The 25,473-nt window shown below is 42.4% G+C and overlaps 2 protein-coding genes across 2 annotated transcripts in view; both read left to right on the forward strand.

The window, feature by feature from the left end:
- The first annotated feature begins 1,432 nt into the window (after positions 1-1,432).
- bco2l (beta-carotene 15, 15-dioxygenase 2, like) lies at positions 1,433-21,027 on the forward strand. The gene is made up of 13 exons (XM_034091827.1): positions 1,433-1,471; positions 2,462-2,578; positions 3,453-3,630; positions 10,844-11,055; positions 11,582-11,697; positions 11,819-11,921; positions 14,732-14,872; positions 17,613-17,773; positions 18,166-18,336; positions 18,680-18,811; positions 19,774-19,956; positions 20,124-20,234; positions 20,491-21,027. The coding sequence occupies exons 2-13, from the start codon at positions 2,476-2,478 to the stop codon at positions 20,605-20,607; spliced, it is 1,728 nt and encodes a 575-aa protein (XP_033947718.1). The 5' UTR covers positions 1,433-1,471; positions 2,462-2,475; the 3' UTR covers positions 20,608-21,027.
- Positions 21,028-24,862: 3,835 nt separating this feature from the next.
- LOC117453000 (GDNF family receptor alpha-2-like) overlaps positions 24,863-25,473 on the forward strand; it is a 66,580-nt gene continuing 65,969 nt past the window's right edge. Inside the window, exons 1-2 of the mRNA XM_034091828.2 lie at positions 24,863-25,229; positions 25,340-25,473. The exon at positions 25,340-25,473 is cut by the window's right edge and continues 12 nt beyond it. Of these exons, the coding sequence (XP_033947719.1) occupies positions 25,434-25,473 (40 nt within the window). The 5' untranslated portion in view covers positions 24,863-25,229; positions 25,340-25,433. The remainder of the gene's footprint in view (positions 25,230-25,339) is intronic.

Genomic DNA, 25,473 nt, shown 5'->3' on the forward strand with positions numbered 1-25,473 from the left:
GCCTGAATTATCATGTTCCAATTGCTCATTTTATATATCTATTTTCATTATAAATGATGTTTGCTCTGCCCTCTTTATGAAGACACAATTATTATCAATCACCTAAACTTGGCATTCAGTCTCCTCAACCCTTTACCATTTATAAACAATTAAGTATTAAATATTTCTTTGTCCTCAGGTATTGTCATGTTTTGTATACATATACTGTAAGTGTGGTTTCTGCTTAAAAGCGGTCCCTCTTTTGGTTTTGTTGTTCTTCATTCACACATGTTTTACACGTATACACACACACAGTAGTGTAAGACAAGTTATTCAGAGTCATTTGGTTTTGGAACAACCACAACTATTTCCGATCTGAGAGGCGTGTTAGAAGGGATGTGTTAGCAGGAGTGCTTGTGGTGTTGCATGCAATGTCAAATAACTTAACGCTATCATTATCAGAATTAGACACACCGACACAATCCTGCATGGCCAATTATCACTGAGGGTCTTAAACAAATCCTTATTACTGGTGCACTTTTTTTTTTTAAGATACTGATGCATCTGGCTAGAAGACATGGCAACAGGTTTGGCATATCAATTCTGCTCGCAATATGATATACATTTTACATTATTTAACCGGACTAAATCGTGTAGGAGCCCTGATTGCAGTGTGACACCTATGTGTGACACTAGCAAGCTTGAATTGCATTATTATAGAAAGTGAGATAAAAGGTGACCAGTATGTTGATAAAATGCCAAAGGTCGAAAGGTCATTCTTACACACAGCACACAACATATACAAATAAACACTACCAAAGTCAAGTCCACTTTAATGTCAATTGTTCTGTGTGTTTGTACAGACAGAGAGATCGAAATAACGTTTCCAACAATCCCGAATACTAAACACAATAATACAAATATAGAAATGTGTATATCCTCTATACTGTATATACAATCAACAGACACATTTACACATATGCACACATTAAGATAAAACACAACAATCAATACAAAATAACAGTCACTTCAATATGTTAGGGAATGTACATGGTGCAAGATAGCAGCGTAAAAAAGTGTCTGGTGCTGGAATTAGACATTAGATACCTTTACATTTACTATTAATAAGAACAATGCAATAATAAAAGTAACATATAATAATATAACACATACAGATTTTGAGTCTTAAGCATAACAATTGAATCAAATATTTATTTTTGAACCGATTTAATTGTGTTGTATCTTTAAGAACTTTATACTAATGTATTATGTCTCGCTATGCTAACAGCGACCTGCATCATGACATCAAGCTGCTTTTCTTGTCGGTTCAAAGACTGTCAACTCTGTCCTGTAGTTTCAACCTCCTTATCTTGGGAAGAAACCAAAGGTTTAAAGGTTGTCCTCTGGCATTTATAAATCCTCTGCATGTGTCTGATGGTATCTGCAGTCAGAGCAGCCATGTCAACGACCGCAGAGCCTCACACACACAGCAGTGAGTACACACCACCCTGTTGCCAGATGTTCTTTGTTAGAATGTGATTGTGAAGCAAAAATAAAGACGTTAATAATAGTAAAAATAAAAAACAATACTAGTCATCATTTTAAAAGAGGAGAATATTTTAGCTTGACAGCGGTTTTATATGATTCCACAATAACGTGAATACACAATTCCTTTGAGTTAAGCATTTCAGGATCTGCTTGATTTCACACTAGTCTTGTTTGAATGCAAAACAAGAAGCCATTTTTTATTGCTATTGATTTTGGGGGAAATCCATGACTGACTGAATGAACAATTCACACAACAAAGTGTGGACATCCATAGCGCTTTGGTGTATCTCTTGTTAAAGCACAGATAATGATATTAGCATCGAATCTTGCATAGAATTACACACACACACACACACACACACACACACACACACACACACACACACACACACACACACACACACACACACACACACACACACACACACACACACACACACACACACACACACACACACACACACACACACACACACACACACACACACACCACATGACGTGCGTAATGTGGTTTAGACATAATTGTATTTTCTTGGGTTTCAAAATCAGAGCTGCAGTTACAATAGGACATGTTGGCATATTCCATTGTTCCTGCTCCAAGGTCTCCCGTTGAATCAGCGCTGGAGAAAAAAAAGTCTAATTAACAGCTTTTAGTCATTCTCAGCTCTTAAATGTAATAAGACAACTGGCTGCCAGGTCCCTGCACAGACAAATAAAAAGAGGATTTTTAAAAAAAAGGTGCGCATGAATCTGAAAATGTATTCCAACAAGGCCTTTTACTTTTACACTTAATCATTCAGACAAACTGCTGGTGGCTTAAGAAAACATTGTTAAACAAATACATGTTACAAGTAAACCAATCTTGCAAGTGTGGTTATACAACAGTGTTGGATGAAAGATACCTGAATATATTTTCACTGCTTTTGTTTTCAAGAGACTCCATTTTGAATGCAGCAGAAGGAACACGGAATACCCCTCCTTTTAGAAATGACGGCACATCACGGCTGCATCAATGCAGACATCACAATCAAAACTCACAGTCGACATACAGGTAGCCTGTTAACGCCTGCAGTGGCTATCTCTCTATTGCACATTCTCGTGTTGATAGGCTGTTATGAGAATGAACTCAATTCCGCCTCAACTGATTGGCGGCAATAACAATCCACGTCGTCCTAAAACTGTGATATTGAAGCCCGAGCTCGTATTGAACCGGAGCGATTTGCTTTTGCTAATCACGTTACTACTACTGTATTTTACAAACGCCATTATGTGTGGTGAGAAATGGGAATTGGTTATTGGATAAAAGATAAGAGAGTAGATAACGCAGGTGTCATTCAAAGTGCATGACCCCACGAGCCATAAGAACATAAATATCTCCTAACACTGAAACAGCCTTTGCTCCTACCACAAGTTTTTTATTCACAGTATCATTTGATTAAAGTGTTGATAGCATAAAAAAAAGCGGCAGTTGTGTGAATAAGGTGTGAAAGTGTAATGTTCTGTTAATTTAACACTCAGATGTCTCGTGATCGTGTTGTATACTTAATTAGGAAGATAAAGCTGCTTGTTGTTAACGATCGTGTTCATATCCGTAGGTCATGTCCCCGAGTGAATAACAGATTACATACTTAAATCACTTCCTCGTTCCCAGTCGTGCAAATCCCATAACCCTAGCTGCACCACGCCTATGTGCATGATGAGGTAATATACCTGAGAGAGGGGAGGGGGGTGGGGCCAAGAGTTCAGCTGCTGCACGCGTGTTACATAAACCAAAGTGACATACATACACTTCAATAACGTTACAATCCCCTCGAGGTTCAGCTTTAGTTTGGACGACATGTTGACCGCAGGGGGTGGGATTCGACCCCCTGACAAAGATTGAACAGCATACTGATACAGAAACAACCCTCCTCTCCTCTCTTCAGTTTCCAGCGGGCGGAAATGTCCGCCGGGCAAGGGGCTGGAGAGCATAGCCCCTCTGCTGCAGTCGGTGGAGGAGACCCCTGATCCCATCCCCACCACCATCAAGGGAACCGTCCCAACATGGATCAATGGGAGCTTCTTGAGGAATGGTCCTGGGAAGTTTGAGTTTGGGAAGGACAGGTAATACAGAAACAAAAACAACTTTTAAAAGTCACCTATTGTGAAAAATCCACTTTCTCTTGTCTCTTCTGCATCAACATGTGTCCCCTCTTCTTCATGTCTCTTCTACATCAACACGTGTCCCCTCTTCTTCATGTCTCTTCTGCATCAACATGTGTCCCCTCTTCTTCATGTCTCTTCTACATCAACACGTGTCCCCTCTTCTTCATGTCTCTTCTGCATCAACATGTGTCCCCTCTTCTTCATGTCTCTTCTACATCAATATGTGTCCCCTCTTCTTTATGTCTCTTCTACATCAACATGTGTCCCCTCTTCTTCATGTCTCTTCTACATCAACACGTGTCCCCTCTTCTTCATGTCTCTTCTACATCAACACGTGTCCCCTCTTCTTCATGTCTCTTCTACATCAATATGTGTCCCCTCTTCTTTATGTCTCTTCTGCATCAACATGTGTCCCCTCTTCTTCATGTCTCTTCTGCATCAACATGTGTCCCCTCTTCTTCATGTCTCTTCTACATCAATATGTGTCCCCTCTTCTTTATGTCTCTTCTGCATCAACACGTGTCCCCTCTTCTTCATGACTCTTCTGCATCAACATGTGTCCCCTCTTCTTCATGTCTCTTCTGCATCAACATGTGTCCCCTCTTCTTCGTGTCTCTTCTGCATCAACATGTGTCCCCTCTTCTTCATGTCTCTTCTACATCAACATGTGTCCCCTCTTCTTCATGTCTCTTCTACATCAACATGTGTCCCCTCTTCTTCATGTCTCTTCTACATCAACACGTGTCCCCTCTTCTTCATGTCTCTTCTACATCAACATGTGTCCCCTCTTCTTCATGTCTCTTCTACATCAACACGTGTCCCCTCTTCTTCATGTCTCTTCTACATCAACGTGTGTCCCCTCTTCTTCATGTCTCTTCTTCATCAACATGTGTCCCCCCTTCTTCATGTCTCTTCAACATCAACATGTGTCCCCTCTTCTTCATGTCTCTTCTACATCAACATGTGTCCCCTCTTCTTTATGTCTCTTCTGCATCAACATGTGTCCCCTCTTCTTCATGACTCTTCTGCATCAACATGTGTCCCCTCTTCTTCGTGTCTCTTCTGCATCAACATGTGTCCCCTCTTCTTCATGTCTCTTCTACATCAACATGTGTCCCCTCTTCTTCATGTCTCTTCTACATCAACATGTGTCCCCTCTTCTTCATGTCTCTTCTACATCAACACGTGTCCCCTCTTCTTCATGTCTCTTCTACATCAACATGTGTCCCCTCTTCTTCATGTCTCTTCTACATCAACACGTGTCCCCTCTTCTTCATGTCTCTTCTACATCAACGTGTGTCCCCTCTTCTTCATGTCTCTTCTTCATCAACATGTGTCCCCCCTTCTTCATGTCTCTTCAACATCAACATGTGTCCCCTCTGCGGAAAGAGACTCTAAAAGTTTCAGGAACAAAGATTCTCTCTCTTTTTGTCCTGATCCATTTCTATAAAAACCTGTCTGAAAATGAGCTGATCAGATTTTGGCCACTTTATGATGTCATAACCATAGGCCGCGCGTGAGGCTCAGGTTTGAGAAGGCTAAATAACTTTTTTTACCTGACGCTACCCGCCTCCGGCGTCTATAGAAAAGAGATCAACTCAGTGAAAGCACCGCCTGCCGACCAATCAGAGCTCAGTGTGCGGAGTTTAAATCTCTCAAGTCATATTACAGGATAAAGGAAATACAGTTTAAACTGCCGTATGCAGAGAAGACGCCGACGTGTCGCACTTATCATTTATATCACATCATCAATCAGTACATCGATATAATATCATAACATATATATATCTCCTTATCTGAGTCAGCTTCTCCAGCCGTGCAACACCTACAGTGTCACATAGGCTACTGTATGCAGAAATATTATTTTAAGCAACACATTAAGTTGACGAAACACTCAACTCAAATGTAAAGTCAGATCCACTCGTGTCTTAGACGGGGCAGTGATATCATAAACCTGTTGTACGCTTTCAAACACTCGGTAGTTATTTTTTAACCAGTTGTTCTGTATTCTCCTTGCAGGTGCAACTCTGTGGCCTGTATCCTGGATTATATGTTTAAATCATGGATGTTTAAAGCTCATATTTATCTAATATTAGTTTATTTATCGTTAATGCGCTGTCAGTACACTTGTTTGTGATTGGTCAAATGTAGCTAACCCCGCCCCTTTCACGTGAACGCTCTCAGCTGGTGAGAGAAACCCTGGCTTGATTTACCGAGTTGATAACCAGCGTTGGAGGACCGCTTAGCGAGATCTCGTTTGTTAGGGTTAGTTAAAGGAATGGTATGCTCATGACACTCATTTTTAAATAATTGTCATCCGATAAAACAGACCAGTCTCTGCCAGTCTCTCTTTTTTTTTTTTTAATCCAATGACATTATCAGTGATTTTAAACTGATTATATACCGAAATAACATCAACACTGTGGGCGCCGCCATTTTCCGGACGTGACGTAAACCATGCGTTTGGTTTTCGAGGACACGTTGATCTCCATGTTATTTACTGTAGTTTCTCTCTTCAAATATGCCTCACTGTATCGCGAAATATTGCCATAATTCTGATAGGAACAATCCACGGAATGCTCGGTTCCATCTGTTGCCAAAAGGTAAGCATAAGAAGTACATTCGGAGGCAGTGGCTAGCGAAATGTGGCCGGCCCGAACCGAAAGATTCACAGGCTCATGTATGCAGCGAACATTTCACATTTCCGGACGACTACTCTGAGAGTATGATGAAACATAACATGGGATTTATGGAACAACCATTACTTAATGGAGATGCAGTACCATCGGTCTTTCTGGTGTCATCACCGACCAGGACACCAGTTCGGCCAGTTGAGAAATCGCCCTCTGCAAGTGTGAAGCGACGGAGGAGCAGAAGTAGTGCTCGGAGTAAGAATAAGGTATGTTATAGCGCATTTCCATTGCAGCGGCTAGTCCCGTTTTAACGTCCTTTAGCGTCCAGGCCAGGACAGTTTTTGGTGGCCTTTCCATATAGCGTAGTACCGACTAGTGTGTATTTTCCCCCAGTTTTTCCGGCCCCATAAAATCGTGATTCTATGGCCAGGGACAACGAAGCTGAGTATGCTAAACTAGAGAGGGAATCGCTAGCAAGGGTGGTACTACATGCATACATATAGTATCTTATATCATCTTCCTATTATACACACATGCATTTCCAAACATCTGGACTACCTATGTTGCAAATGTATTATCTTTTCAATTTACACACGGCATCTATTGCACGTCTGTCCGTCCTGGGAGAGGGATCCCTCCTCTGTTGCTCTCCCTGAGGTTTCTCCCATGTTCCCTTTAAACTGGGGGTTTTCTTCGGAAGTTTTTCCTTGTACGATGTGAGGGTCTACGGACAGAGGGTGTCGTATTGTCATACTGATATGTATGGCTGAATTCCCCCATCCAATCTCTTCACATTGGTCAAAACTTGTTCCTCTGCTGACGAGTCCGAACTGAAATACTCCGCCATGTTTCCGTGTGTTGACAAAGTGAACGCATGGATGACGTCACGACCATCACGTGACTACTGAAAATGGCAAACATGGCGGCGGCCAGACGGAATATACAGGTCTTGATAAAAAAGAGCTATACAATCATTATTTACCGGGGAATATCGCTGATTTCTTCAGGGTATGGTTTAAACATAACGTTTCACTAAATACTGAAGTTTTGATTAATTATCTAATGAGTGGACCATTCCTTTAAGTATACTCAAACACATCCAGGGTATGTTGAACTGGCTTCGTAGTGCACAGGTGGCTGCATAGCTGCGCTAATGTGAAAGACACAAACATTATACATTATATTTTTATTTTACCAGGATGCAGTGACAAAAATATTTCCCTAGCCTACAGTACCTGCCGCCCCTGGTTATAACGATGTTTTGGCTTGTGTAACCATTACACCAACCAAGGTAACCCCCCCCCCCCCCCCCCCTTATCACCTGAATTTCCTCCGAGAGGGGATTATGGGATGCTACAATGCACGTATGGTTGGTATTTGGAGCCAAACACTTCAGAGACATGTTTTGTATATATCTGAGACCTAATATATTGATGAAAAACAGTATAATAGGGGACCTTTAAAGTGCAGAGGTTACTCAAATCAAAAGAGCCTTATTAGCACGACAGCTTACAAAAAAGGAAATGTAGCAGACACATAGGAGTTATTGTAGTATTCAGGGCTAAAACCTGTATCACTCCCACACTGATTTAAAGGCTGAAATAGTTTGTCACAATTTGCCCTAGGCCTTATGATAACAAGCCTTATGACATATTTCTTAAAACCCTGTTCTCAAAACAGTGAACACAGCAAACTAAACAAGTCGAATTATTATAATAATCGATTATTATTCGCCAGGGCTGCCGAATAATCGATTTTGATCATGGTCAGTTTCTGGCAACCCTAATATATATATACACATGTCACAGTTTGGAGATGTTCAGTGAATTATCTAAAAATATATAATAATATACCTTGGTTGGTGATTGGCTAATGGTTACCAAGCCAACAAATCTTTGACATCATAAAGTGGCCAAAATCTGATCAGCTCATTTTCAGACAGGTTTTTATAGAAATGGATCAAAAAGAGAGAGAATCTTTGTTCCTGAGACTTTCAGAGTCTCTTTACACAGAGGGGACACATGTTGATGTAGAAGAGACATGAAGAAGAGGGGACACATGTTGATGTAGAAGAGACATGAAGAAGAGGGGACACATGTTGATGTAGAAGAGACATGGAGAAGAGGGGACACATGTTGATGTAGAAGAGACGTGATGAAGAGGGGACACAGGTTGATGTAGAAGAGACATGGAGAAGAGGGGACACATGTTGATGTAGAAGAGACATGAAGAAGAGGGGACACATGTTGATGGAGAAGAGACATGAAGAAGAGGGGACACATGTTGATGTAGAAGAGACATGAAGAAGAGGGGACACATGTTGATGTAGAAGAGACATGAAGAAGAGGGGACACATGTTGATGTAGAAGAGACATGAAGAAGAGGGGACACATGTTGATGTAGAAGAGACATGGAGAAGAGGGGACACATGTTGATGTAGAAGAGACGTGATGAAGAGGGGACACAGGTTGATGTAGAAGAGACATGGAGAAGAGGGGACACATGTTGATGTAGAAGAGACATGAAGAAGAGGGGACACATGTTGATGGAGAAGAGACATGAAGAAGAGGGGACACATGTTGATGTAGAAGAGACATGAAGAAGAGGGGACACATGTTGATGTAGAAGAGACATGAAGAAGAGGGGACACATGTTGATGCAGAAGAGACATGAAGAAGAGGGGGCACATGTTGATGCAGAAGAGACATGAAGAAGAGGGGACACATGTTGATGTAGAAGAGACATGAAGAGGGGACACATGTTGATGTAGAAGAGACATGAAGAAGAGGGGACACATGTTGATGCAGAAGAGACATGAAGAAGAGGGGACCACATGTTGATGCAGAAGAGACATGAAGAAGAGGGGGCACATGTTGATGCAGAAGAGACATGAAGAAGAGGGGACACATGTTGATGTAGAAGAGACATGAAGAAGAGGGGACACATGTTGATGTAGAAGAGACATGAGGAAGAGGGGACACATGTTGATGTAGAAGAGACATGAAGAAGAGGGGACACGTGTTGATGTAGAAGAGACATGAAGAAGAGGGGACACGTGTTGATGGAGAAGAGACATGAAGAAGAGGGGACACGTGTTGATGGAGAAGAGACATGAAGAAGAGGGGACACGTGTTGATGTAGAAGAGACATGAAGAAGAGGGGACACATGTTGATGTAGAAGAGACATGAAGAAGAGGGGACACATGTTGATGCAGAAGAGACATGAAGAAGAGGGGACACATGTTGATGCAGAAGAGACATGAAGAAGAGGGGGCACATGTTGATGCAGAAGAGACATGAAGAAGAGGGGACACATGTTGATGTAGAAGAGACATGAAGAAGAGGGGACACATGTTGATGTAGAAGAGACATGAAGAAGAGGGGACACATGTTGATGTAGAGGAGACATGAAGAAGAGGGGACACATGTTGATGTAGAAGAGACATGAAGAAGAGGGGGACACATGTTGATGCAGAAGAGACATGAAGAAGAGGGGACACATGTTGATGTAGAAGAGACATGAAGAAGAGGGGACACATGTTGATGTAGAAGAGACATGAAGAAGAGGGGGCACATGTTGATGCAGAAGAGACATGAAGAAGAGGGGACACATGTTGATGTAGAAGAGACATGAAGAAGAGGGGACACATGTTGATGTAGAAGAGACATGAGGAAGAGGGGACACATGTTGATGTAGAAGAGACATGAAGAAGAGGGGACACGTGTTGATGTAGAAGAGACATGAAGAAGAGGGGACACGTGTTGATGGAGAAGAGACATGAAGAAGAGGGGACACGTGTTGATGGAGAAGAGACATGAAGAAGAGGGGACACGTGTTGATGTAGAAGAGACATGAAGAAGAGGGGACACATGTTGATGTAGAAGAGACATGAAGAAGAGGGGACACATGTTGATGCAGAAGAGACATGAAGAAGAGGGGACACATGTTGATGCAGAAGAGACATGAAGAAGAGGGGGCACATGTTGATGCAGAAGAGACATGAAGAAGAGGGGACACATGTTGATGTAGAAGAGACATGAAGAAGAGGGGACACATGTTGATGTAGAAGAGACATGAAGAAGAGGGGACACATGTTGATGTAGAGGAGACATGAAGAAGAGGGGACACATGTTGATGTAGAAGAGACATGAAGAAGAGGGGACACATGTTGATGCAGAAGAGACATGAAGAAGAGGGGACACATGTTGATGTAGAAGAGACATGAAGAAGAGGGGACACATGTTGATGTAGAAGAGACATGAAGAAGAGGGGACACATGTTGATGTAGAAGAGACATGAAGAAGAGGGGACACATGTTGATGTAGAAGAGACATGAAGAAGAGGGGACACATGTTGATGTAGAAGAGACATGAAGAAGAGGGGACACATGTTGATGTAGAAGAGACATGAAGAAGAGGGGACACATGTTGATGTAGAAGAGACATGAAGAAGAGGGGACACATGTTGATGTAGAAGAGACATGAAGAAGTGTATTTTGCATAAGAGGTGACCTTTAACCCAATGTTTCTGCTCTCAGATTCACCCACTGGTTTGACGGCATGGCGATGATGCACCGGTTCCACCTGTGCGAGGGGAACGTCACCTACAGCAGTCGTTTCCTGCAAAGTGACTCGTACGTCCAAAACTCAGAGAAGAACCGCATCGTGGTGTCGGAGTTCGGGACATTAGCCATGCCCGACCCCTGCAAGAACATCTTTGCACGCTTCTTGTCACGCGTTTCAGTCCCTAGTATGTGTGTTTTCTTGACATATTCCCACGTGTAAACCCTTTCAGCGCAGCATAATATATCACCGCAGTGCCAAATGCATTATTAAACTACCCAATTCATTATTGCATGAAGGCACCTCACCAGCTTTGATAGATTATTACAGGCCAAGTAAATAGTCAGAAGAAAAAATAAATGTTCTCAAGGCTTTCTTTCCTCAGTGCTCACAGCCTTGACTGTTTTGTGTATTGCTTGAGCAGTCTAATGAAAGCTTGTGTTACATCATATTGGGTGTTTGATGTTAATGGACCGCACAAGCCGGTGTGTGTGTGTGTGTGTGTGTGTGTGTGTGTGTGTGTGTGTGTGTGTGTGTGTGTGTGTGTGTGTGTGTGTGTGTGTGTGTGTGTGTGTGTGTGTGTGTGTGTGTGTGGAGGTCTGTGAGGGAACGCATGACTCAAGATTGTGAAAAATTAAGCAGAAGGAAAAAGTAGTTCGTGTGAGTTTGACTTCTATATTTAAGAAGTTCCTGATATGTGTGTGTGTGAACAGAGTCCACGGATAACGCCAGTGTGAACTTTGTCAAGTACAAGGGAGACTATTATGTCAGCACAGAAACCAACTACATGAGACGAGTAGATCCACAGAGCCTGGAGACAAAGGAGAAGGTGAGTCAGTGTAACAGATAAGTCTCTTCTGAATACTGGTGCTGATAAAAGGTCACAGGACAATGAAAATGACTTTTGATCATGATAATGAGGACAAGGAAGATGATGCTGTCTGTTTAAGGTGGACTGGAGTCAATACATTGCTGTGAACTCGGCGACAGCTCACCCACACTATGACCGTGACGGAGCCACGTACAACATGGGCAACTCCTTTGGAAAAAACGGTAACCTTCGTTTCCTCCCTTCCCAGTGTTTGGAGGGTTACTTAAAAATGTAATCCGTTGCAATTACTAATTAGCTGTAAAGCAACCTAATCTGAGTACCAACATATAAAAGTATTGCAACCTGATTACTTTCCGTTACTTTTGGATTACCTGATAATCAAAAAGGACAATGTAACCTTACAAAGAAGAAACCAAGATATTCAGTATAACAAATGTGTCCTCTACTCAAGATTCTCTGTATAGAAAAACCTGCCTTTCCTGAAGCATTTAGACACAGCAATGAAACACATGAGCACAGTTTAGAAAAGCAGAAATGGAATCTGAGCTACCAGAAAATGCTTTAAAACATACCGTTACACTACAGACACTATTCATGAACACATCGGTTCACCTACTGAATTAAGTAAGTACCAAAGAAAGTGAATATCATAAAGCAAATTCAAGCAGAAGGCGTAGAGATTCACTTAAACACTTAAAGTATACTTCTTTAACAAGAACCACAATATTCTCTCAGTTCTTTTTTACTAACATTGTAATCCTGCTATATCCCCACCATTTAGACATTTAACAGTAATCTAAATACGTCTGTTTGTATCTGATACCTCATTCACACCAACGGTGTTTCAGGGCCGGTTCGGAGCTGGAGCTTGAAAAGCACCGGGTTTTCCTCTTCACATGCCCCTTTCACACCAGCGCCTTTTCAGCTCCGGCTCGGAGCTAGAGCCTGAAAAGCGCCGGGTTTTCCAGTTCACACCGGAGCTGCGCCGGCTCTTAGCTCCGGAATCCGCTTCATTTCCAGCTCCAAAAAATTGTCGGTCCAGAGGCAAGAGCTTTGGAGCTAAGAGGCGACGTCGCTTACGTCTCTCTCACGTCGAGGCGTGCAGGAAACTAAACCCACCTCCCATGGGTCGACTGTTATGCCTGCCTGCAAGCAGTAGTGCCTATAAACACACTTTATAAAGTCAGGCAACACTAACCAGGCTTCGTGTGGTTCTGTTTATTTGTGCCTTACTTTGACCATCCGTTCACTGTTATCGATCATTGTGGAGAGAGGCAGACGTGTTGTTTTGTATTATTGCAGCTATCGGATGCAAGTAGTCAGTTTAGCTTCGGTTGCTATGCTAACATCACCCGTTTTATACCAGAGAAACTTTCATAACAGCGTTGTGATACCAAACAGTGTCAATTCAGACTGACACACATTCACTTAGGCTAAGGGAACTGGGGATATGCATCAGCTGCTTGTGTGAGTCGGACAGTGAATACTTTAGAGCGGCCGCTGCAGTGTGAGCTAACCGGGAGCTAACGGGAGAATAAACTCCTGTGGAAGAGCAGCCAGCACTGCAGCGGTCGGTAAATGCTGCAGAAACACATTAATAAACAATGAACCACGGCACTCTGGAGAAAAGTATAAGGTTGGAGAAGTCGTTATTCAATTTATTCTGGCTTCGTGTGATTAAAAGCAACACGATCATCGACCCGACGCAGTTGTTGTTGTTGTTGTTGTTGTGAGCTGCCGTTGGGGGGCAAATCAGCGATGTAAACGGTGACGTCATGACGCAGCAAGGACAGCTCTGGGGCGCCAGTGGGCGGTGTGCAGAGAGCGGGAGCTGAAAAGGGAAACCGGAGCTGAACCAGAAAAGCTCCCGCTCGGAGCTAGAAACTGAAAAGCGCTGGTGTGAAAGCCGCAACACTCACACCGCAGCGGAGCAGCCTCTTAGCTCCGGAATCCGGTTCGTTTCAAGCACCAACAAATTGTCCGGCCAGAGCAAAAGCACCGCATACGTCACGCTTACGTCGAGGCGGGGGCAGAGACAGATCAACTCCTGAACAACAACAACAAGCCCGCGTTTTATCCAGTTTGTACACAACGATGGAGAAACTTAACAAGAGTTTCAGAGTTTCTGCCATAGACTGTATATAAAAAGGTTTCTGCTCATGGTGAAGTAACGTGTCTGCGTGTTAAGGTGGAACCTGAGCATTCACGTTGATCACCTCTCATTATAACTCATTATAAATCTATAAAACTATAAATATTAAACTGTACTTCACTTGTTCATTTGAGAACAGCTGTTACATACCTGGGTGAAGGTTACAGTTCATTTAAATGAAAGATACAACGTTACTCCACACTCATGGTTCAGTCCACCTTAAGAAATAAGACCGACCTCGGAAGCAGTTGTGTTTTAAAAAAAACCTTTATTGACACGAGTACACTTTTTTATAAGAATATAACTAAACCACATAAATGGGCGGGGGCGGGATCAACTACTGAACAACAACAACAAGAAGCCCGCGTTTTATCCAGCTTCTACACAACGATGGAGAAACTTAACAAGCAGCAGTGGTCCACTGAAGAGACCTACTATTTACTGGGAATCTGGTCTTCTGAAGAGGTACAGAGGAAGCTGGAGCACAATCGGCCATTGTTGTTGTTGTCGGTGTCAGCTGTGAGGGGTTTCCGCGGTTTGGCTTTATGAAGCAGGCACGCAAACGGTACGTCATGACGCAAACGATGACGCAATGACGCAGCACCAGTCGGACTCTGGGTGGTGTGAAAAGAGCCGGAGCTAAACCGAAGAACCGGTTCTGAACCTGAAATGCTCTAGCACTTGAACCGGAATTGCGTTGGTGTGAATGAGGTATCACTGTAAGGGAATACAGTTTTTTTGTATCCTATACGTAATCCCGTTACATGTCATTCGTTACTCCACAAGCCAAACATTATATATGTCAGTATTTACATAAATATCCCTGTTATCTATCCCAAATAATGCTGTGCAACATCATTTGTTTTTGGTCCTCCTCAGGTTTCTTCTACAACATCATCCGTGTTCCTCCTCCTGAGGAGAACGCAGCGAAGGAGGACTCTGCAGATCTGACTGGAGCCAAAGTGATCTGCTCCATCCGTGCAGCTGAACCCAGGAAACCGTCCTATTATCACAGCTTTGGTGAGATACTGCCTTCAGTATAACAAAGACCTTCTTTAAGTTGCATGCTGGATGTATACTGAAGTGGAATTAATGAGTTCTATGCGAGGCTTTGTTTTCCGCCCGCACTGACAGGGTAAGTCTATTTCACTGAAGGCGAGCGTCACCCTTTTTCCCCCCGTGCTCTTATTAATTACTCATTTGAATTCTAGTCTCGCCTTGCTTCTTTTTGACAATCACAGCTCCTTTGTCTTTCTGTTCAGCTTTCACTATCTCTCTCTGTCTATAACTTTGCTTCTGACTCACACTCAAAAGTACACACTTTCTCATACCCTCTGTGTCAGTCCTAGAAACATTAAAACTGTTAGAAAAGACATAATTATAACTTTTTTCTACTCTAGTTTCTTCCATTGCTTAGCTCCAAAAAGAACGGCTACCAAGATGCTGGTATACAGTGTGTAAAAGTCTGTGATGCTTTGTTTTTGTAAATCAGCTGTTACTGTTATATGCCTTCAGTCAGTAACAATTAGGTTATAGATAGATAGATAGAATGGGAGGGATGAAACCCCTCTTTAATGCTCACACATGCAGAGCACACAGCACACACAGTGTGGCCTCTGCATTCAACCCATCGCAGCAGTCTAGTACTAGGAGCAGTGCTTATAAAGCTTGTTGGGGTATTTCCCTTTCCTGTAGTTATTATGTAGGTTTTTGTGAATGTAAATAGTCTGCAAAGGCTAAAATCCCAAAGTCCCTCCCCCCTCCGCCTGAAACACCTCCATTGGACTCCTTTGTTTACTTCCGTACATCGTGACATCACTATGTAACACTCACGCTTCTATTGGCTAGCGCTCCAAGACATTTTACATGATAGGCTAAGGGGCGGGACATCTCTAAACGGTTGGCCAATCACAACAGAGCCGGCCAGCTAACCAATCAGAGCAGACTGGGCTCTGGTTTCAGACAGAGGGTGAAAAGAGGTGCTGCAGCACAGGCAGTATGAGAAAAATAAAGAGCTTTTTGAACATTAAAGCATGGAGACATGTCCCAGTTACCTCAACTACCTTTAACGATATGATTGGATGTTGCTGGTCAGCTGATAGCCAAGCAGTTGATTAAAAAAACGACTGATAGTGAAGCATATGAGCTGATGTCAATCGGCTTACGCAAGCACATCCTCATTGTTCTGCCTGATGTAGCACTATGTTTGGTTGTTGTACTGCACCAGTTCCCTGATAACATCTCAGTGTATATTTCCGGCAGACCACCCTTGCTCTGCCAGACTGTCTGGCTCCAAGACATTTCAAAAGTGGTGGACCATTCGACGGTTAGACAAGGCACCACCTAATTACTTCTGTCAGTATTACAGAGGATAGGGGTTTTGTTTAGCCCCTATTTCAAGTGCGTATCTGCTACAGTAGCACAACGTTTTGTCTCGAAGGTCGGTGCTGAGACGGAAATGTTTTACCTTTTCAAATGTACCGAGTAGCCTTCTGAAAAAAAGGATTTATCATTTATGTAAACACTCTTTTACTTGTCCAAATGATTCAAGATTCAAAGGCTTTACTGTCGTACAATAGAAACAGCGTGCTTTTGGAAAATATGAAGTCTCAAGCTCCTCCAACAGTACAAAATAAATATACCTAACACAATACAACAACAACAAACATTTTAATGATGTCAAGATAAGAAATAAATAAATATATATATGAGGTAGAAAAGTGTAATTATGTTAGCATCTCATCATAAAGTAGTGCAAGGAGAAACTGAAATATAAATAAAGCAAAGTTATCAATATGCAAGTAAAACACTGCTTATTGTTATAATAAATACGTTAGCTGTATACAGATGTATAAACATATGAAGGTGAAGGCAGTTAGAGTATTGGGGCCTGTGGGATAAAACGAAGACAAAATCCGTCATTTTCAGTTTACACCAAGACATTAATGTCCTACCACTTACCCGTACTGTAATTTGGTTCCCAGCTGACTAACTACTGAAATAATATTGACAGTTAATGTGTCCTTGAAATAATAAGCTCACCAACTTGATGCGTTTGTGAAAATGTAATGATATCTGTGGGGTCAAGATAAAAGAAGAACTTGTCAAAATCAATAAAAGAATTATAAAAAAATCGAACTGAAATGTATAATCCCCGTGATTAAGAATTTACTTTATTAATCCCAAAGAGGAAATTCAGTTTTTTACTCTAGGCTTATTTACTTTACGTCACAGACAAAGCCCCAACATGCACACACACGACCCACACATGATCAGTGGAGAGGTGTCAGAGCAAAGAGGCCACAATGGTTCAGCGCCAATTCATTTGTTTCTTCTTTTGCCTTGCTAAAGGGCACATCAGCAGTGAACTGGCACCTCTCTCACTACCTGTCTGCACTTTGTATTTTGGTCCGACTAGAACGCCTGACCCTTTGGTTCCCATGCTAAGACAGGGCTAACACGATTGACACTGCCTTGATTAGTCAAGCTTCAAAACATGATATATGATATGAGAGAGGCTGTGGCGCAGTGGGTGTTCGGGTCAGGGTTCCGACAGGTTCAAACCCCACTGCAGTCAGCATGTCGTTGTGTCCCCGAGACACTTCACCCCAAGTTGCTCCCGTGGGGATTGTCCACAGTATTGAGTATGTAAGTCGCTTTGGATAAAAGCGTCTAACAAGTAACATGTACTGTAATATGTTACTGACATTTTAAAAGACGTGTTTTTGTATTGAATAAATGTCCTCCCGTGTGTCTCCAGTCATGTCGGAGAACTACATTGTGTTCATTGAGCAGCCGATCAAGCTGGACCTGCTGAAGTTCATGCTGTACAAAATCCAAGGAAAGAGCTTTCATAAAGTCATGACCTGGGAGCCTCAGTGCGAAACCATCTTCCACCTGGTCAACAGGCACACCGGCGAGGTGAGTTAATCCGGCGCTCAGCAGCAGACACACAGGAAAGTGTGAGGGAGAAAACACACGTTTGCTGAATAGCCAGAAACAAAAAAAGGAAAGCTGCGAGCTAATCTCTTCACGCCTGGCTGAGCTTTTTCCTTATTTATTTTTGATGAAGTCACAGTGTAGCTTTTCCTCATACATTGTTACTCTCAATTTTCTCATCTCATTACACAGCATAGCCATTAAGCATACTATATCAAACGTTCATAATGTGAAGGTAACACAATAACAGCAGTGTGTGGGAGGGGCTTGTCCTCAAATGTTAAAAATAACCAACAAAAGAGAAAGTTTTGTTTATTCGAAAGCATTTATTATCCTTTGTCATTTTGGTAATGTGTTGCCGGTTGGTCCCACAGGAGAGTGAGGTGAGGTACCGGGCAGCCCCCATGTTCACACTGCATCAGATCAATGCCTTTGAAGACAACGGGATGTTGGTGATGGACATGTGCTGCGGGGACGATGGTGATGTCATCGGAGACTTCACACTGGAGAACCTCAGGAGAGACGCTGGAGAGGAAATGGACAAGGTAAATACATGTCAGCAGTAGGTGAGGGTATCTCTGGCTTTAACTAAATGATTGTCATATAATGGTGTTTCTGTTAGACCATTATGCCACCATCTGGAGTCTGTTTGCATTCTTAACATTATCATCAATTTATTCATCAACTTAGTTTTTACTTAAATCATTATCTACAAAAAATAAATAAAGAAACATGAATCATGAGCTAGTGCTGCAATTTTACTTTAATCAAAACATTCTCCAGACTGTCAAAAGAAAAGCCAGATGTCTTTCTGTTTGGGTCTGATTGCACCTTTCAGTCAAATAAGCAACACGTTTTCACGTCTGTCCGTCTGATTTCATCCGGCAGTTCTACAACTCGTTGTGCAGAAACCTCCCGAGGAGATATGTCCTACCCCTGACTGTGGACAAGGAAACTCCTTTGGATCAAAACCTTGTCACTGGGTATAAAGCCACAGCAAAGAAAACAAAAGCAAAAGAGGTACGGTTAAACAGAGTGCTGTACGGTCACTGTATATACAAAGTATTATGTTTAACCGTACATCACATTCAAACTGGTTTTCTTTACGTCAACTAAAAATGGAGGCCTATAATAATGAAAAATACAGCTATTCACTCCCACTCTGTGCAATTATCTGGCACGCTGAAACACTGAAGGTACTTTAACAAGATTGTTACTTCATGACTTTCAGCAGATAAACATGATGTCCACTGTGCGGCTGAACAATTGCCATTTAACAGCTAACACACACACACACACACACACACACACACACACACACACACACACACACACACAGTCCAACATTTTCTTGTGGCAGAACAAAGCTGAAACGTTAAAAGGAAATGTGATGTTTTAGTTGTCATGACTACCTGAGTGACACTAGCCTCAGTGAGAGTGGAGCGATGCTCATGTAACGAATTAGTGGAAACACAGCTGTGAACATGGCTACCACAGTCCCTGAGGGCAAATATAAAAAAAGAAAATGATTTGTTATTGCAAACTGAATTGAGAGAATAATACAATATTAATTCCAGCATAGGTGTAATTTTGTTTTACTCTGGGGACATCTCCAGGTCGAAATGTTGTCAAAAAAGTAAAAATGTTTAACATACGTTCTGAAAAAAATACTTTCTCCAACAAACGCTAACTTAAAACATGAAATAATAAACCGATCAGAAACTTCAAACATTTCTTGACTAAGTGTTCTTGTTTTTCCCAATCTTGGTAAATATACATGTTAATCTGATCCCCTTACATTGCCTAAAAGTGTATATGTTGAAGACCATTTAAAAGTCTTCTGACCCCCCTATCCCCACCACTTCTCACCACAAAGTGATTCCAGCAACAGTGTACATGAAGTCAGGTCTACTTGGTTGCATGTTTGTACGTAAAAGTTGAAGTGAAAGTGATAAATGTCACTGTGTTCTGTAACCCTCCAGGTGTACATGACCCACGAGGAACTTTACGATGATGAGCTGCTGCAGTACGGGGGCCTCGAGTTCCCTCAGATCAACTACGACCAGTACAACGGAAAACCCTACCGCTACTTCTACTCCTGCGGCTTCGGCCACTGCTTCAGTGACTCCCTGCTCAAAATGGATGTCCACACCAAGGAGCTTAAGGTATCTCTTAATCAAAGAGTTCTTAGGGAGACTTCATTGTTAGCTGTTCACATCAAAGTGACTTCCCTGCTGCTTCTCTGTCACTGAGGGCAGGACGTTGGGAGTTGGTGTTATAACATGAAACGGCTCAGAGTGAAGGGGATGTTCATGTAATCTTCCCCGTCTAGGTGTGGCGTTATCCCGGCTTGTACCCGTCTGAGCCTGTCTTTGTTGCGTCGCCCAAAGCTACCGAGGAAGATGACGGAGTAGTCTTGTCAGTCGTCATTACACCCAGAGAAGTATGTTCACCAAAATCACAACAGCAAAACAATCCACAACAGAAGCACCACATCGTGTGGACTTAGGCGGCAACACATTACATCATTATGACGTTAGAATGTAGCAATGCACTTTGACATAGTAATAAAGTATCACAATCACTTTACATTTCCATAGAGAAGACCAACAGTTTGGTACTTTCCCTATCATCGTTGAGACAAGGGTGTTCTGTGACCTGTCTATTTACATGACCTATTTAATTTCTTCTGTTTCCAGGAGAAAAGCACTTTCCTGCTCATTCTGGACGCCAAGACCTTCGCTGAGCTGGGCCGAGCAGAGGTCCCCGTCAATATCCCGTACGGGACCCACGGCGTGTTTAACCTCAAGGGCTAGACGTACCACCGTTTGCAGCTCTGTGGGAAATCTTTTTATCCACAAATCAATATGATTTCTGCCGTTGATGGTAACATTCCTAAACTGTAAAAGAAATAAGAGCTGCAAGGAAATGCTGACTCATGCTATTTGTGTGTGCCTCCTCGATGAGAACAGGTGCATGTCCTCGCTGTGTACTTCCATTACAGTCAGATAGATAGCAATCTGTTGGAGGCTAACGACTCAGAAAGCCCAGCATGGCATCAGCACACTGATAACATGTGTCCTAAGTGTTTTTACTGTATGTGCTCTTGTAAGATTTTGTAACAGCCTTTAGACGATGTATAGGGCCCCTGGCCGATAGTGCTTATTTTGAAGGACTGCTACTTGAAAAACCATAAAACAAAACATAAGTCAATACTTACATTGAAATAAAACCCATTTCCCCCTTTTTCTGTTTAATCCCAAAGTGTTTTTGCATCATCACACCACTGGAAACGCTATACTCCCACTGAGAACGGTGCAGCACTTAGGGTACATACAGATGCATCAGAGGAAATTCAATTTCTGTCAAAGTAATGTGATAGAAATGGACAACGTCTGAAATGCCTGGAAAACAAATGGATCTAACTGGTCGATAGCCTCCAGAGAGTCTAGCGGAGGTCATATCAGAAATGGAACGCTTTGTATTCGCTCAAAACAACCCAAAACAAAGTTGACACACACATAAACACTGACATGTAGGACCGTGTGTGAGATGGGTTTGCTGTTGCATCGTATTCAACTGTGAGCCAACGGAACAATAATTAATAATTCCTTACATTTATTATAGCGCTTTTTCAATGACTCAAAGCGCTTTACATATACACACATTACACATATATGATACATGCAATGGTCAGAAACTGTGGACAATACCCACAGGAGCAAATCCGGGTGAAGTGTCTTGCCCAAGGACACAACGGCCTGACGCAGTGGCGGGTTTTGAACTGGAGTTCCCCAGCACTCCCCCTTGATCTGATGATCGGATGCACAGACCACTGCGCCACCCGTCCCGCAATGCAGAGTGAAGGGAACCAGCCGCACAGAGAATAAGAAGTAGCACCTGCCACTCCGCCGTATCCGCAGCCATCAGTTATATTTCCCCTCACTTTGATTTGAATAGATTGATGTGAAATGACTTATGGCTTTGCAGCTGATCCAGGCTCTAATGGCTGTGTGAAAGCAGAGAGGTGTCACATATATTATGCGACCCATATCATTTTTGTCTTTCCCAATATTAAAAAAAAACACTTTCAGTCAAGAGTTACAGTTTTAAAGATATTTTGCAACCTATCTGTAAATAATTCAGGACGGTACAGTGCACACACACACACACACACACACAGATATTTCATTTCTTGCTTCTCCTTTTACAGTGAACTCAATAGAAAACAGGGAGGAAAAAGAGCTGTGGTGCACTGTTGGGAATTCATATAATTAATTTAATACTGGGAATTAACTACACTTATGTTTTTGTCATGTTCCCTGCTCAGCCTCGGGCTGTGTCTCCTCATAAGCATGCTGCACAGGTCTCCCAAGATGCACATTAATTAGCCCATAATTCCTAATCTAATCAGTCATGCGTTAGCTCTGTATGATTTCCTGAGTGTGTGTGTGCAAATATTGTATGCTTAGGTTCATTAGTACTCTCTCTAACGAGCATGACCCGCCGAGAGAGATACCGCGACCTTTGCCCTCAGATAAATCTCAAGCTAAATTTGCTTTTTTCGCAAATCTGTGAGGCGAAGCAAAACCTTATCAATGTTGCCTCGCACCCTTTCAATGCAAAGTATTATAGGGCGAGACATTAAGCCCATGGATCAATAGTTTGTTCAATGTGGTGCTCGAGATAGTTAACACTTTAAAGGATAAATGTGTCGGATTGATCTGGGTGGAGTTTGAATGATTGCTCAACACGCTAACGAGAGTCCTTCCAAATCACTCGTGAATGCACCTTTACTGCAGCAGAAAGAAAATGTGCATGCATCACATTAGTATGCACGTTTTTCCTGTCCTACATTCACAGTTTCAGAGTATCCACTCTCTCATTCGACCCCTGAGAGTATGCCTGACTCTGAACCCCCCTGCTGTCTCACTAAGCACAAGTTATTGTACAGGGTCTTAACTCTGACTGCCATCTCTATCATTATTTCATATCCGATGAATTCATAATGGTATCGTCTATATTCACCATATTAGACACACTTCTCAGAGACGGGCTCTGATTTCCCTCAATAGTAAGAACAATGTCTTCAATATCCACATTTGTCATTCCCTATCTTCCCGGTCTTGGGTTGTCACAGAGAGAACGGTTATCTGACATACAGATTGTGTGCATAAGTATATGCTTATTTATGAAACCAGTATGGAGCCGTGTGTGTGTGTGTGTGTGTGTGTGTGTGTCTCTCTGTGGGCTGCTTCTAATCGTACACATACAAAAAATGAATACAGATGCTTTATGAAGTCAGAACGGAGAAATTAAATACCCATAGAGGGGGTGAATCGTGCAATGTCATCAAGAATAATGTCCCACAATGGACCTAACAGCCTGGCGCAAGAAAATAAATGAAAAGAGAAAAAGATGTATCCATATTGCACAATCATAGGAGGAAATAATGCGATGCCGGAATAGGAAACCACAATGCAAATTACATTTACATTACATAATAACTAAGGCCTAAGTGCCTTACTCAAGGGTACACTAGTGGTGGTGTTCCTGGCGCGATTTGAACTCACAACCTTCCGATCTTCAGCCCACCTCACTATCCTGATTAGACCACCACTACCCCGCAAATGTATTTGTTCCCTGTCTTTGCAGCTAATGTTTCTCTTGATTGGTTGCGTTTCCTCCTGAGTCCACTGCTCAAGCAACTGAAAACTTGAACTGCTTTATCTAACTCTTTTTCAGTCAGAAATTACTTGAATAACTTTACAGCTTCTTGTTTATGCGTTAAATGAAAAAGGGAATTGCTCCGGTTTTGGAAATAGCTGCACAAGGTTGCCAATCTGTGTTGAAAACGGCATTCCTGCTTTAAAGAATTGAAGAAGAGGCTGAATCAGTCACTGCAGCACCATTGCAGGACAGACAGGATCTAGTCACGGGGGAGGACGATGCTTTTCAATGTCCTCATAATGACAGACACTTCAAAATCTTGGGGGAGAGGAGAATAAGCCCGGGCCAATATCGGCAGAATGAGGCTGATTTTGCCATTATAGCAGCGAGCTGTTTTCCCTCTTGGATGGGAGCCCGGGCTGACAGTCAAACGTCATTATGAGCCAGTGGCCTTGCAGTTTGTCACTGTCAGAGCCTCTAAATAGAGACTTTGTTATTAAGATGTGTAGAGATGTATGGCATTCCCGGCACTATTTAAGCGATGATGCACAACAAAGTCATTTTGTCTAATGCAAAGCCACTTTGAAAAATTGCAGATTCTTGTGGGGTTATTTCCTCCGAGCACATATATAATACAGGCATTGTGCCCGGTTTTTTTTTTATCTTCCTTTCAATCAGAGGAAACACAGATGTCACGAGAAATTGCTGGACTCTCGCTGTAATGAATGATGACATTTTCATCATCTTTGTTGAGTCCACCCATGAACCCTGTCCATACAAATTATTAGCATATTTCTCTAAGTTGTCGGTAAACCACTAATGTCAGCCAACAATGAATTTGCTAAATAGCTGAATAGAATATTAACCCTTGAGCTGGAACACCAGATATTCTTGCTATTGATACATGTTGCCAACAAATTCCTTCCCTTGATTTGCTGCAGTTTACTTTATCATCTTTCTCTAAAAGACTGTGAAGAAGCTTTAACGAAAGATATAGCAATCTTGCAAGAATGATTTTGCACACTCAGAAATTGCACACTCAGAAATTGTTTCACAAAATGTATAGGCTCTCACAGAAAATCCTGAGGCAATACCCCACAGGAAATACCTCACAGGCCAAGTGAGGTCACGATCATTTCACCGCTGCCGAGGACCGCAGGTGTATTTCTCCCCGGCTCCCTGCAGATAGATTACAGACACATCCTGGTGATTTTTCTATAGGGTAACAATCTTTTGTATTGAATCTCGTTGACGGGTTGTGAGTGACCATGGTTGTGACCAGAGACCCACGTTTTCCAATGAGAGCACCCTCCCCACAGCGCCCTCTGCTGGCGCACAGAAACTCCTCTTTATAAAGTGCCGTGATGCCTCGACACACATGCAGTCAGTGCAAAATAAGCGTTCACTCCCTCCAGAGGAGCGCACTGCTTTCTGAAGGAGCCAGTGGTTGAGGAGAAAACAATCCAGTCAGCGTTTTGTAGTCACTTTCAGATGACTTCCTCTGCCTCGTTAGAGATATTGATGGCATAGCTGACAGATCTTTTCACGCCAGTTTAAGGAATGTTTTAGGGAGAAATTGTCTCCAAGGGGCAATTGGAGCGGGCAGTGTGAGCCCTTATAATGCGGAGAGATCAAGTCTCAGTAGTTTGTCGGAATGAACGCAGCGCGGACGGACCCTGAGAAACTGCTCTATGGATTGACTGATTGATTGATTGGCATTTGATTTGACATTTTTCTTCAATATCAGAGGATTTCTTTCTGTGTCGTGGTTAGTGTATTAATTTAAAAAAAAATCGTGGATTACTATTGGGGGTCGAGGATTTTTTTTCCGGAGGTGCGTTTTTAAAGAGGATATTTATTTTGTATTTGTTTTTTTAGTTAGGTTACGCACGGGTCAAGGATCCGAAGAGGGGAATTAACCTTTGACAAGGTGGAAATATTCATCGTTTGGACCCTAACTCATCTCTCCAACATGAAGTCTGTCACTGTGTGGATGTGCGTTCACATCTTCC

This window comes from Pseudochaenichthys georgianus, chromosome 9, assembly GCF_902827115.2.
Source record: "Pseudochaenichthys georgianus chromosome 9, fPseGeo1.2, whole genome shotgun sequence".
Taxonomy (NCBI): Eukaryota; Metazoa; Chordata; class Actinopteri; order Perciformes; family Channichthyidae; genus Pseudochaenichthys; species Pseudochaenichthys georgianus.